Genomic DNA, 14,386 nt, shown 5'->3' on the forward strand with positions numbered 1-14,386 from the left:
GGTATCCCATTAGGCAGTCCCCGTCCTTGTGGAGACTATTTTTTGTAAGGGGGTAACAGTTCAGGGTGTTCCAAAAGTCTTAGTGCAGTTTCAAACTATTAAAGCTTGAACACATAGATACAAATAAGTCAGTCAAGGTAAATAGAGATGATCAGAAGAATGAGAGGTGGCACCTGAGCTAAGCCTTGAATAAAGAGAAGGATTACCAGAGTGAGAGGAAGCAGAGGACAAGGCAGATATTCTAGACGGTGGGGAAACAGGATGCAGAGTTCAGAGAACAGATGCTCATCCAGCTGGCTGGAGCCTCTTGTGAGTGAAGGGAGATAATAGGAAGTAAATCTAAAAAGGTAGATTGGGAACAAATTTGGGAGTTTTAAGGTCTCTTGAATCCAAATCTAGTAGTCTTTTCAACTGAAGGAAGGAGGAAGAAAAGGTGTGCTCCTATTAAAATTTAGCCATGTGACAAATCCTGGCTTTCTAGGGTTGACTCATATTGCCCCAGTTGTAGACTCAAGAGGGAATTGTGGGCCCAACTGCTTTTTGTAGCTTAAGGACAGGGTTTCTATTTAGAAGATGCCGACTGAGAGTTGGTTGTCCCCCAAATAATGACAAATTTGCACTTCAGAGATAGGTTCTTAAATTTAAGTTTTCCATTTAGGCTGTTCTACCTGTATTCCCTTTTCTTTGGGTTGCCTTTTCTCAGCAGCTGGGAGTTAGATGAATTCTAGATCCTGCTGTAGTACACTAAGGCATTTTGCATCTTGGCTTCCCAGAACTATGAAGTTTAAATAAATTTGTAGGAATGGAAAGTAATTCTTTCTGGCCACTTACTCTCTGTAAAGCACAGGCCCTGGCTCCTCCAAAAGTATTAGCACTACCTGTGCCTATAATTTAAATGGGCTTTCTGTGCATATAGAAAGTCACTTTGCCCTTTGATTCCCCAGAAAATTTCTGACTTGGAATCTAGAGGCTTCTCTTCTTGCCCAATTTTTGTCAGTATCTTGTTGGTCTGTACATTTGCACTTGAACTGATGGTACTTGGTATGGTGATACTACCCTTTCAAAGAATGTGGAGCTTCTACAAGTCTATTCTCCTTCCTTCTTCCCAGTTGGCCTACTCCTGTTTCATTAGTTCTACTAGTTGTGGTATATTTATTTTTACCAGCTTGATCACAACGGTTTGGTTTGGCATAGAGCCCAAAGATGGTGGTGGTGAGGATAGTAAGTGGAATACATTTGATGCTTAGGCTTTTTTTTTTTTTTCTTGTAAAGGTGGGTCTGTTGCCAGTTTGAAATTTTATATGCCCTTGTGAGCCAGTCCTAAACAGAGCAGTGGACTGCAAGCTCAGGCCCTTGGTCTTTGGGGAAGCCAGTTTTTAGACCTTAGGAACTTAGGAATGGTTTCCCAGAAGGTAATTTGAAAAGCTAGTTTATGTTTAGCCCCTGGGATTGGAGTTGGGTATAGTCTCACATAGAACAAGTGGCATTGATTAGTGACTGAGGAACTAGTCTCCAATAGAATTAAGTTACAGAGACACTCTAATGGGTTCTCAGAAAGTGCAGGGAGGTTGTTCTCTGCCATATAATGGTTTGAAAGTAAAAAGGTTTCTGACAATAAGCTTAGCTTTCTTTTGCTTGGTTTAGCAGAAACCTTAACCATCTTTAATTAAAAGCTCACTGAGCTACTGTGTTTAATTCCTCCCTTCTCCCTTTTATTTTTATCAAGTATCACTGCTTTCCCCTAGCCAATCCTTGTGTCTTAGAGTACTCGGGAATTAACTTTCTCTACTAGAGGGTACTTCTTTCCCTTTGGCCTATGTGAATACAGTTCCTAGGGGTGGCTAAGGGATTTTTGGTAAGTTCCAGAATTCAGAATTGAATCTATGCTTAGAATTTAGTATCTGCCTAAAGAGTTTGAAAATACCTTGGTTTTATTTTGGAAAAGTTAACCTAGGGCAGTGAATTAATGGTTCCTTTCCCAAACCCTTTTATTGGAAGGATCTGACCAATATTCACATTGTCGTTGTCAGGGACGGGGAAGAGATCAGGGATCAAGGACCAAAGATCAGGGATCATGTAGATGTTAACTTACTGGGGAGACACAGAGTTTGAGGCAATGAATATTTCCAAAACTTGTTGCTCCAGTCCCATCTCAGACAGTTACTTACCACGTGACCTTGGATAAACTTGGGTTTGCCTAACTGTAAGAAGGTGATTATCCTAGTTCCCTCCCTTACCTCACAGGGTCAGGTCACAGGGAGTGCTTGGTATTCTTGTAAAGATTCTATCTTTCATTTTTGTAATGCTTCACATCTCTCTTATCATCAGTAGTAAATCACACATAGAAAGGGCTTTGGGGTTGACGAAGTTTTTTTTCACATCAGCTCTGTGAGTTGGGCTTTAGAAGGGTTATTGACTCTTGTTTTATAGGCTCAAGACTGACAGAGCCCCAGGGTGCAGCCCAGCCAGGCCAGCATCTTTTCCTTTGGGCGAGGGAAGCGGAGGCCCATACGGAGGCTGATTTGCTCATGATTATGTAGTAGTTACTGGTGGAATCGCAGCTGGGCCCTAGGTCCTCCAACTCCTGCTCAGTCAGGCGCCCTGTTTGCACTGTCCAGCTCCAGAGAAAGAAGTGTCCTGGCAGAGAAGGAAGAAAAGACAGCAGAATTGAGCCCTGAAGGACAGAAAGTATTTTCATGGGCAGAGGGACAGAAACGGTGCTTGTGGTGGCAGAGTCTGGGCCTTTGACTTTCTGTATGCAGTCTGGAAAATAGTCTCCAAGTGGTGGCCTGGTGAGCTGTGGCACCATGGCATGCTCTATCCCTACCTTTTTTCCTCTGCTCCATCTGACCTCCTTCTTTTGCTCCTCTTCTTTCTGATGATTAATCTGCTCAATTATCTAAGCCTTTGGCACAAGATGGAGTGTCTCAGGCAGGCAGCAGTATTCATGGCTCACCAATCTTTCTCATTGGAGTACTTTTTTGACAAAAAAAGCTATTTTTGTTCTTTTTGGTTTGGAGGTAACACTTGGAAGTTGGTGGGAGATCTGTGCATCTCAGAAAGGTAGAATCCCAGGGTCATAGTATTTAATCTAGGATCATAGTATTTAGAGTTAGAAAGGGTTTTTATTGGTTATCTAGTTTCCTAGAGTCCCGATTTTAGATGAAGAAACTCTTAAGGCTCTTGGTGCCAAGACCAACATATAGCTAAGTGGCAGGACTGGGGTTCCAATTGAGGTTCCAGGAATCTGTGCTTCTGATTGACTATAATATATTTGTGGTGTTTTCTTGGAAAGGAAGTGAAGGAAATATAGTTCCCTTGAAGAGTCATCTTCCAAAAAAAGGAAGGAGAAAAAAGAATTTCCTTGCTATCATGGAATGACAGAGCCAAGGTATCGTTTGGTGAAGAGAGAAGAAATGAGCTCAGAGTGAGATTGTGTCCTTGCAGGGGTTCCCAGGGGAGATGCTGGGCTTACAGTCAGAAGGTTTGAGTTTGGCGGCAGGTTCTGCAGATAGGGAGCTGTGTGACTTTGGGCAAGTCCCACTCTTTTTCTGCGTCTCGGGCTTCTCATGTTTCCATCGGGTATCAGAATGGATAGCCTCTTATTTCTGGAGCTTAGGATGGGAACAACTGGAAAACTCAAGGGCAGTCAAGCTCATGCCTGCTTAGACATTGCTCAGATCTCAAAGGTGCTTCTCAGGAAGGAGCAGTCTGTGTTGTGAGAATTTTGGATGCAGCTTAGGCTTGGTGCTCTGACATGGAAAAATGTTGGGTGAGTTGGTAGGTGGTGAGGGATCAAGAGAGACAGATCTAAACCAGCTTTTTAAAAATGTCAAAACTGTTCCACATGTGATGGAAGAGGGGCTTGGGTGGGAACCCTCTTCTCTGAGATGTAGAGCAAGTAGTTCATTTCAAGGAATAGAGTATCATGAAAGTTTAAACTTAACCATTTGTACAAATTGTATTTCTATACAAATCACAGATGTATAGGATGTTATATAACCAGCTCCTCATTTTTATTGACTTCCTTGATGCAGCAGGCAATGGAAAGTGAAAGATTTTTAAAAGGGCTCCCTAACATAGGCTTTTGGTAGAGAATCCTTTAGATTTATCAAGTCTTTCAGAGTCCTGCATTTGTTGGAAACCCTTCTTACTTTTCTGTCTCAGCCTTTTGGATGAGGGGTTGACTGGGAGGAGAGAGTGAATTGGTACCTCTAGACAAGGCAGACTTATCTTTCATCCCTCCCCCAAAAAGTCATTTTCTCATCATGACCTTCTTCTCATTACTTTATAAAACTATATCATGTTGGGCCTGAGTTAGCTAAAAGACATTGGCGTGAAAAGGTTATGGCTAGGGCTGGAATGTTTATAGAAACCAGGCACTATAATGTGTGATGACTTTTGGTACATCTTTTTGGTATCTGGGTATGTTAGAGTTATGGAGGATTTGATGAGCCTGGAACCTGTCAAGAGCAAAAGCTTTAGAAGTTTCCAAGGGAATCTTTAAAAACTGAAACACTTAGCTGCTGATGTGTTTTAAAAATGACAGTTCACTGTCCATGTCCTCTAGTTTGATAAAGTTTTAACTGGTTTGATTTTTGACAGCCGGATCTTCTTCTCTTTCTTTCTCTTGGGACTGTTTAAATCACCCCATGTCAAGAGTTCTGTTTCCCTGTCATTTTTTGCCTTCATAACTTCCTGTAAAGGAAGATCAGAGGATTAATAGGTGAACTGGACCATAAAGATCTCATAGTACAATCCTTCAGTTCTACTGAAGACATGGAGGGTAGTAGAGTCAGAAGACTTGGCTCTGACACTTAGTGATTGTATGACTATGGGCAAGTCCCTTAATATCTATGACTTCAAGGTACTTGTAAAATAGTAGCAGTGACATTTGTGCTATAGGGTCAAAGGGTTAGAATACAAAAAGCATTTGATAATCTGTAAAGCGCTCTATAAGGTATGACAATAGTAGTAATTATACAATTACAGGAGATGCATCTGAGGCCAGAGGGTGTAAGGGACTTTTATAGTAACTCAGGTGCTAATAGAATTAGTTGGATCCAGATTCTTTGAATCCAAATCCATTGCCCAGTGTTTTGCTAACTTTCCTTAGAGGAATAAAATGTGGGTCTTCTTCATATTATGGGCTTAGTAGTGGGTGCCAGAGATGTTGCTGCTTTAGGAGGGAATCCAGCGCTAGTGGAAGGAAGTTTGCTTGCTTTTCTACCCAGAGTCATTGTTCCTGAGGAAAGTTCCTGGGACTGCCTTTCTCTGAATATTTACTTTCTCTTTTCCCCCAAAAGAGGCATATTTTAAGACTTTACTTCTGCAGCAAGCTCATTTCATTCAACTTCCCTCCCTTCCCCCCCCCCCCCCCCCCCCCCCACACACACACACACACACACACCTTGGCCTCTTGGGATCTGTGTGTTAGATCTATATCCTGCTGACTTTGACTATCTGAGATGGGAACAGGACTTGAACTCAAGCACTCAAACCAGACAAGGCCAGGCTATTGCTATTACTCTTTAAGAAGATTATTCCAGAAGGATACTATTCTATCTCTCTCTTTTTAAAAAGGATTTGTGATTTCATTGCTATAGAAAATTACCTGTACTAATGTCTGCTGCCACTTGCTCTGCCACTTTAAAGTCTTAGAAAATTGTCTGAGGCACAAAAAAAGAGTAGGTGACTTGGCAGTGGCCATATAACCAGATGTCAGAAAAAAAGGGAATCCAGATTTTTTCTCTTTCTGCTATGCCAGTCTGCTTATTACCTCTTTATTTTAAACTTAGTAGGAATATAATATTTTTCTTAAATTTTTTTTGCCATTTTCTTTTTGTTGTTGCTAAGTATTTTAAGAGTTTTATAGATGAAATTAAAAAACAAAACAAAACAAACATTTGTTAGACAGCTAGGTGGCTAGGTAGAATATTGGATCTGGAGTCAGAAAGTTCTGAATTCAAACCCAATCTTAAATGCTTATTACATGTATGACCTGGGGCAAGTTACTTAATCTCTGCCTTTCTCAGTTTCCTCAGGTGTGAAATGAATATAATCAGAACATCTCCTTCCCTGCATTGTTGTGAGGATCAAATGAGATATTTGCAAAACTCTTTGTAAACTTTAAAGTGCTTTATACTAGCTATTACCATCCCCTCTTTTCTCCCTCTTAACAAAAAAACCCCTCATAACAAGTATGTATTATAGTCCAGGTAAGCAAATTCATACATTGACCATTTCTAAAGTTGTATGTCTTATTCTGGATTTTTAGTCCATCACCTCTCTGTCAGAAGGTTTAAGTGGTAGTCTCTTTTCATTTTCAGTTCTCTGGAATTGTGGCTTGTTATTGCACTGATGAAGTTCTAAAAATCTTTCAAAATTGTTTGTTATTGTATTTTCATTGTATGAGTTCTTCTAGAACCATCTGCACCCAGAGAGAGGACTGTAGGGACTGAGTGTGGATCACGACACAGTATTTTTCACTTCTTTAATTTTCTTGCATTTTTGTTGTTTTTTTCCTTTTTATCTGATTTTTTCTTTTTGTGCGCTATGATAATTGTGGAAATATGTATAGAAGAATTGCCCATGTTTAACATATTGAATTACTTGCCATCTAGGGGAGTGGGTGAGGGGAAGAGAAAGGAAAAAAAAATTTGCAACACAAGGTTTTGCAAAAGTGAATGTTGAAAATTATCTATGCATATGTTTTGAAAATAAAAAGCTTTAGTTTAAAAAAATTAATAAAAACATTAACTAGAAAAAATTTCTAGTTCTGTTCACTTGGCATCTGTTTATAGAATTCTTCCCCGTTCTCCTCTGAAACTGTCCGTTTTTTCATCTCTTATGGCACAATAATATGAACCACAATTTATTTAGTCATTCCATGTAGAAGATTCCGAAGAAGTGAAATTCAGAAACTAAAAAGCTTTGAGATTTGTGAAACATTTTCCTTAGAGACAGCCCTGTGAAGTAGATAGCATGAGTATTATTTCTGTTTGACAGATAAGGATACTGAGTTGCAGGAAGTGAAGTAACTAGTCCAGTACCTAATTGTTGATGAACTTCCAAGCAAGGACTTGGACCTATGCCCTCCTGATGTCGGGGTTAGTGTTTTCTCCGTTCCACCAGGCTGCTACCACAAAACATCATTTGTGAGATATTTTTGGCTGTTCTCTCTTTTAACAAGACACATAAGGTTTCCTAGAGCACGTGTCTCAAGTGAAAATGTATTTGTTTGTTTGAAGTGCCGACATACCTTCCTAATCTTTATTTTTTTTGAGAGGCAATTGTCCAGAGTCACATAGCTAGTAAGCATTTACTAGCACTAATATTAGTAAACATTTAATGTTTGAGGTTGGATTTGAACTTGGGGTTCTCCTGACTTCAGGGCTGGTGCTTGGTCCAGAGAACCACTGCGCCACTTAGCTGCCCCTATACTTTCCTGTTTCCAAAAAGATTTGCTAACTTTGGCCTCTTCTGTGACCCATTTTGCAATCGTATGTGGCTCTGAGCCAACTGGTTTAGAGTCATCCGTGGCTTCTAAGACTCTCCCACACGTTTTTTATGCCACCAGACTCCCTCCAACACATTCATGGCAAACATGGCAAACCATGGAGGAGGTAAAGCAACAGCCTGGGTAGCAGCTGGCCAGACAGGACCAGCAGTGTGTCAGCTCTTGTTGAGCATGGCACAGTGCCTTTGTTAGGTTCCATTGGCCAGAGGGCAGGTTAGAACCTCTTACCAACATCTTTCTCAAAGATTCCATAATCAGAATGTTGTTGGAAACAGTGGTGGGCTACATTTGGTATCCATGAACTGAATGAGAGATCTAAAATAGGCTTTTGTAGAGGTTACTGCTATTGAATTCATCTTTTCAAATTCTGGCTCCTTTGATGACAGTTGGTGTAGGGTGCTAGAATTTTTCTTAAAAGCTCAGTTTAGGTACCTCAAAGCCTAAGGTGGAAGATTTTTCCCCAAATTTTCCTGGGATATTTTCCCAGATTCTCTTCCCCTTTTTGCATTCTGCCTTTTGTACTTTTTTGTGACTTTGCCAATGTAAGCTCTTGGAAGGTCAGTTTCTTCTGTTTTCTGTCCTCTGCATACACGAGACACTTAATGTTATGGGTTAGAAAGCATAAGAGTGGGACCATCTTCCTGACTTTGCTATTGGCCTCTCATAAACTGAATTGGTTGCGTCATCTTCCCTGGCTTTAATGTCACAAGTTCAAAGCTGAAATTCAAACTTGGTTCAAGTTACTAATCTGAGGCACTGTCAGCAAACTTTTCTGATACTACTTCAGTGGGGTATCTTGCACCCATGTGGATGAGAGGCACCCCAACAAGAAAGGTCTTGGGCACTGCTTCCTCCTTGAGAATGCTTTTGTTTCAGATTAGGCAGAATGGTGGTTCTTTCCCCACTAGTTGGTTTTGCCGTCTCTTACAAAGTTACTGAGGAGAAATTTGGTTACATTGCTCAGTCTCCAAGAGCTTTTTGAAATCCAGTCCAGTTTAGGGTAATATTTAAACAGTGTAAATGATAAGTGAACATGCCATTTGGGGCCTTGGCCAGCTATGATCAGTGATTAGGGCATATCATTATATCAGGAATACACATTTCAGACAAGGATTGTACTAGGCAAAGAATTTTAGATTGTCAGAGAACTTGGGTTTGGATTCAAGATATTCTACTTCCTTAATATAGTGTGTTTTTGACAGTTTACTTTGGGATGCAGTGCTGAGCCTTTTACAAATATCCTCTCATTAGATCCTCATAACAACCAACAAGAGGTAGATGCTTTTTCTGTCCTCATTTTCCCATTTAAGAAAATTGAGACAGACGTGTTATATGATTTGCCCAGAGTTATACAGTGTATCTGAGGCCATATTTGAAATTGGTATTCCTGACTCTAGGCCCAGCTTTGTATCCACTATATCACATAGCTGCCCCTTTGGGTTTCAGTTTCTTGCATAAAATGAAGGATTTGGATCAGGGGACCTTTTGCGGTGTCTTTTAGCTCTAAATCCATGATCTCTGAGGTCTTTTTTCGACTGGAATTTTGTAAATCAACGATTTCTAAAGGTAGACTGGAGTATTGCCCTTAGTGTTACCTATAGGGTCAGCTTTATTCATTCCCTACCAGGTATCTCCGACAGACTTGAGGAACTATACTCCTTTACTTTTAATATCAGAAAATGGCTCAGTGGTTTTTCCTATTACATCACTACACACTAATGTCATTCTGTCTGTGCTGAAATTCTTTAAAATATTGGACACTTTCTTTGTTCCCAGTCTTAAACTTCGGGTGAATTTTAAAAAATTCTTTAAGGAATTTAAAAATCAACCATCACTCTCCCTCTATGTAGCATTTCCAGGATGACCCTGGTCAATACATAGGTGGTTGGTAATTGTCACTGTTTAATCCCAACTTTGACCCCTGCTGCCTCTCTCCTCCTCCCCCCTTTTTCTCTTCCCTTCCCTCCCCCAGGCTCTTTGCACACCCCCACTCCCTTTCTTCAAATGAAAAGGAATTTGCTCAGCATCTATACCAGTACTTCCTGAGCCTGGAGAACAACAAGTTTGGTCATGTAGCATCCTGTTCTGTATAAATACTCAACACCTCACAAGCACAAGAACACATACCTCCTCTGAACTGAAGCACTTCTTACTTAGCTCTTTGCCAGCAGCCTGTCACATATATGAAATCTTTCCAAAATTATTCCCAAATACAGGAATTTTTAGGCTTAAATTTAAGTGGTTTTTTTGTTTGTTTTTTGGCCATCTAAGTAAGCATTTGCCAGATAAGCACTTAAACCACCTGGAGCTATTCGTTTGTCTCTTAAATATTGCAAAACTTGATAGTCATATGTACAGAGTGTAACTAATCTGTGGCCTCTTGTTCACTTTTCCCTCTTCCAGACAAAAGCATTTGCCTAGAAGGCTACCTTTGGTCTTTTGCTGCTAAAACAATCCCCTATTATTTCTTGATGATCTGAACCTTGAGCTGCTTTGGGATTCTGATACCTCAGTTGTTGGTGTTGGCTTGGTGTCACACAGCAAGATTCAGCTTGGGAAGGGGTTATAGGTTAGTGCCTTCCTCTATCCATTTTCTATTGGTAGTCCTCAGATCCATTTGATAAAACCTTGAAAATCACCCCATGCCTTAAAACACAAAATGCTTAACTCTTAAAAGACTTAGCCATACAGTGTTCAGATACACTTCCTCCATCAAACAAGTCCTCTTTTTGAGGCTTTGATTTTTATTGCAGTTGGTTTTGACCAGAGAATGTCTAATGAATTCTTTCCGATTCTCTGGATTCTATGACCTGGTATAGGAAAAGCCCAGATTTCCTCAAGATGGTGGATATAACCAGGGTAGATTTTTGATGTAATTTTTTCCCCCTATAGAGCAGAAAATAAACCCCCAAAGTTTGTGTTTGTTTTTGTTTGTTTGTTTGTTTGTTTTTTGAGGTATTCTAGTTGATATTTACATGATACTTTGTGGCTTAGAAGATACTTTATATGTATTCATTTGAACTTGGGGGTGTGCAAAGAGCCTGGGGGAGGAAGGGGAAGAGAAAAAGGGGGGGAGGAGGAGAGAGGCAGCAAGGGTCAAAGTTGGGATTAAACAATGTCCTATAAAGTACATTGTACAAGTATTAATATCCTTTTTTAGAGTCATAGAGAAGTTAAGCAATTTGCTTGAGAGAAATCTAGACTGACACTCCAGTGCCCTGGAAACAGAAGTTCTGTGAGACCACAGTTACCTAGACTGAGATCCCTGAGAGTTCCTTTTTTGTGGAAGCTGTTTCACTTGAAGTTCTTTGGTAGTCCCTATCATACAAATAAGGGAAGTGGACAGCTCTTACTGCTCTTCATGTTATAGGGTTTATCTTGTCTGGAAGCCTTGCTTCCTTTGCATGAAAACATGTTTTCAGTCTTAACATATGAGTTAATAGATTCAAATATCACAAAGAAAGAGGAATTTTGGGACCTTACAGAACCTCTTAACAGCTTGATCTTTGCTGTATATCTCTCCTTATTTCTAATATCTTGGATGTATGTTTATTCCATAGCTACCAGAATGTCCACAGATGGAGGATTTGGCAGTACCAGCAGCAGTGATGCTCAGCAGAGCCTACAGTCCTTTTGGCCTCGTGTCATGGAAGAAATCCGAAATTTGACAGTGGTAAGGAAGAAGAGCTTTTGTTTGTCTTGACAGACTAGAAAGATAGACAAACTCTAGTATGATGAAATTTAGCAAAGAGACAAAATCCTTCACATGGACTTAAAAACAACAACAAAATTGTTTTACGTGTAAGTAAAACATAGAGCAGCAACCCATGAAAATGATGGGAAGAGATCTTTTAGTGAACTCTTTATATATTTGATAGCATAACACAGCAACCACAGAAAGGTGATATAATTGTATACTGCGTTTTTAGAAATTTACTGTCCAATAAAACCCAATAGATAGGTCTACTCTTCTCTGTTTTGATAAGCAGAGCCTCTTTGAAACATTAAGCTGAATTTGTGTAGTATGTTTTAGGAATTGACTGATAACCTGAATGGGTCTAGAGGAGAATAATGTTTAGAATGATTGTAGTGTCTTTCTGTTATATGAAAGCTATTGGGAGGAATTGGAGATGTTTAAGTCCATGGGGGAAGGAAGATTTAGAGAAGGGACTTGATCTTTCTGTTTTCAAAAATTTGAAGTGCTGTACCATGGATTTGTTCTGTTAGGCAGAACTAGGAAAAATGTGTAGAAGTTGGCAAGAAGTTTGGCTTTGGCTTAACGTTTAAAAAAAAAAAATGCTTCTTAACACATAGCATAGTTCTAAAATAAAATAAACTGACTTGATACATTGAGTTTCCTATCACTGGATGCTATTACATGGAAGTTAGGGAGTATTGTGGATGGAATTCCTGTTCAGATACATTTGGCCTTAAATAGCTTCTGAAGTTACTCTGAGATCCTGTGATAAATGTGAAAATGTGTATAGTGAGTAGCCTGGAAAAGTATCTTTTATTTTAATTTCAAATTTGTTTCTAAAATATAGTACAAGATGAGAAAGAAAACAAACTATCTTCAACTCTTAACTTTTAGGTAGGAAAATCATAAGCAATTTTAAAGTAGCAAAACCTTTCTCACAATAACCATGTCAAGTAAGATAATACAAATGTTTTTATCTCTGTTTTACCTATGGGGAAGGTGAGTTTCATACAGCTGAGAAGGGAAAACAATGGAAAAGAACTGTATGAACTGATTTTTTTTCCCACTGCAGTCACATGATTCGAGAGGGATCATAGCGAATACCGTGGGAAGATTACTGGCTTGGCAATGCAGAGATTTGGGCCTACATCCTAGTTAGGAAGATCTTGTTAAAATCCAGCTTTAGATACTTTCTAGCTATATCACTGTGGTCTAACCTATTTGCCTCAATTTCCTCAACTGTAAAAAAAATCTTAAGGGTTATTGTGATGATCAAATGAGAATATTTGTAAAGCACTTAGCATAGTGCTGGCACATAGTAAGTGCCATATAAATTCTGGGTGCTTATCATTTTCATCTTAACCTTACCAACTGTGTGAATTTGGGCAAATTTCTTTACCCCTGATCCTTAGTTCCCTCCTATATTAAAAAAAAGGTAATAATGCAGGGATTTCAAACAAGAATGGAGGGATGCATATATAATTCCTGGCTTTGGCTTTCTTTCTCTTCTGTTATTGTGATTACTCCTTATTCAGCCATGTTACGCAGGCGTTCCTTGTTTCTGAGAAGCATGTGCAGAAAAACAAATGTAAAGTTGTAAAAGGCTTCTGAAGCAGTATAAGACAGTGATCCTAGCCAGATCCTTCATATTAGATAAAGGATTCTGGCTTCCTTTGAATGATAATCATGGCTTAGATTTTTAGGGGGCTTGTTTCTTAATCTCAGGTTACATTTCTTAGTGAAAAGAGTTGAGCTCTCTTCCTCTCTGGATTTTTTTTTTTTTTTTAAATCTCACAACTCTGTTTTTCTATAATAAACAGGATTTGCCTCAAGAGCCTCAGGTGATCCTGGATTTTCTTTTTCTTTCTTTCGTTTTTTTTTTGTTTGTTTGTTTGTTTGTTTTTTTTAAATTCTTTTTTTTCTGAGTCAATTGGGGTTAAGTGACTTGTCCAGAGTCACACAGGTGGAAGTGTTAAGTGTCTGAGGCCAGATTTGAACTGGTACTCTATCCACTGCACCACTTAGCTGCCCTGATCCTGAATTTTCAAAGGTTGCACCAATAGGGTATGAGCTTCAACTAATCTCTCTCCAGCCAGAAAAGCGTCCAGCCCAGTAACAGATGCCTAATTCTATTAGGCACCCAAGAATCAGCCTAACAAAATTCAGAACGACTCATTACCAAAAAGGTGGTGGCTACTGGAGGATGAATTTTTTCACCCAGAGGAACTTAAGATCACAACAATAACTGGACAAATATGTCTTAGTGAAGGGAATACCCATACCCCCAAATCCCCCAACAAGCATAGATGCTTGAAATATTGAAGTATAATTGGCACAAATAGCGAGAGAGAAAGAGAAAGTGCATGCAAATGGTATTAACCAATCTTATTTCTTTAACTTGGACCTCAGTTATTTCATCTGTGAAACAAAAGGGTAGAATTAAATGATTTTAATATACCTTCCTGCTTTCTATATATAGTATTGTAAACATTTTATGCAACTTGTAAAGAGATTTTGTTGAAGAAAATATTCCACATTGAATATTAAATTTCACACTTTCCCTCAAAATTACATAAAATATAAATTCAGTCTAAAAATGAGTATTTTTTTAGTTTATTCCTCTAATATTTCTTTGCTTCAACAAGATCCTGTTTTAAGTGATTGACCTCTATATTCTGGTGAACTAAAAAGTTCTTCAGGACTTCAGATTTCATGTCCATTGTACTTTATATTATAGCACTCATTTTCCCTTTTTATGTTTGAAATCAAAAAAAGGGGCCTTAGTGAAAGAAAATATATATATTTTTTTTTCTTTTGAGATTATGTTCCCAACAAATTGTGAAGATAACTTTGGGTTTCTGAGTTGTTCTTTCAGAGTTCATCATTGTTGATGGAGATAACCAAGTTAAATTTTTTAGGTCAGATCCTCTGCATTCTTCTTGGTTCAGAGTTCTGCTCAGACCCTGGTAATATACTTTGACAATCAGGAATAGGAAAGTGATCAGTGGAGCTTCAGTGTTCAAGCTCAACCCTTTATTTTCTTCTCTACTTTCTGTCAAGTTTTGATTATCATAATCTTTGTTTTTTTCAAACTTGTATGCTGACAAAACAGATTTCAATGTTAACATAGGATTGAGACAGCCAATATGTTAGGTTAAGACTACTTTGAG

At 38.9% G+C, this 14,386-nt stretch overlaps 1 protein-coding gene across 9 annotated transcripts in view; it reads left to right on the plus strand.

Moving 5' to 3' along the window:
• The window catches only part of NFYC (nuclear transcription factor Y subunit gamma), an 89,338-nt gene that overhangs the window by 42,388 nt on the left and 32,564 nt on the right, over positions 1-14,386 (plus strand). For 6 of the 9 annotated variants that reach the window (XM_051987791.1, XM_051987783.1, XM_051987789.1 and 3 more), the window contains one exon: positions 11,080-11,192. In XM_051987791.1, the coding sequence (XP_051843751.1) occupies positions 11,088-11,192 (105 nt within the window). In that variant the 5' untranslated portion in view covers positions 11,080-11,087. Of the gene's footprint in view, positions 1-9,922; positions 10,089-11,079; positions 11,193-14,386 lie in introns of those variants that run through there. The other 3 variants (XM_051987786.1, XM_051987790.1, XM_051987792.1) reach the window with 2 other exon arrangements.

This window comes from Antechinus flavipes, chromosome 3 (assembly GCF_016432865.1).
Source record: "Antechinus flavipes isolate AdamAnt ecotype Samford, QLD, Australia chromosome 3, AdamAnt_v2, whole genome shotgun sequence".
NCBI lineage: Eukaryota > Metazoa > Chordata > Mammalia > Dasyuromorphia > Dasyuridae > Antechinus > Antechinus flavipes.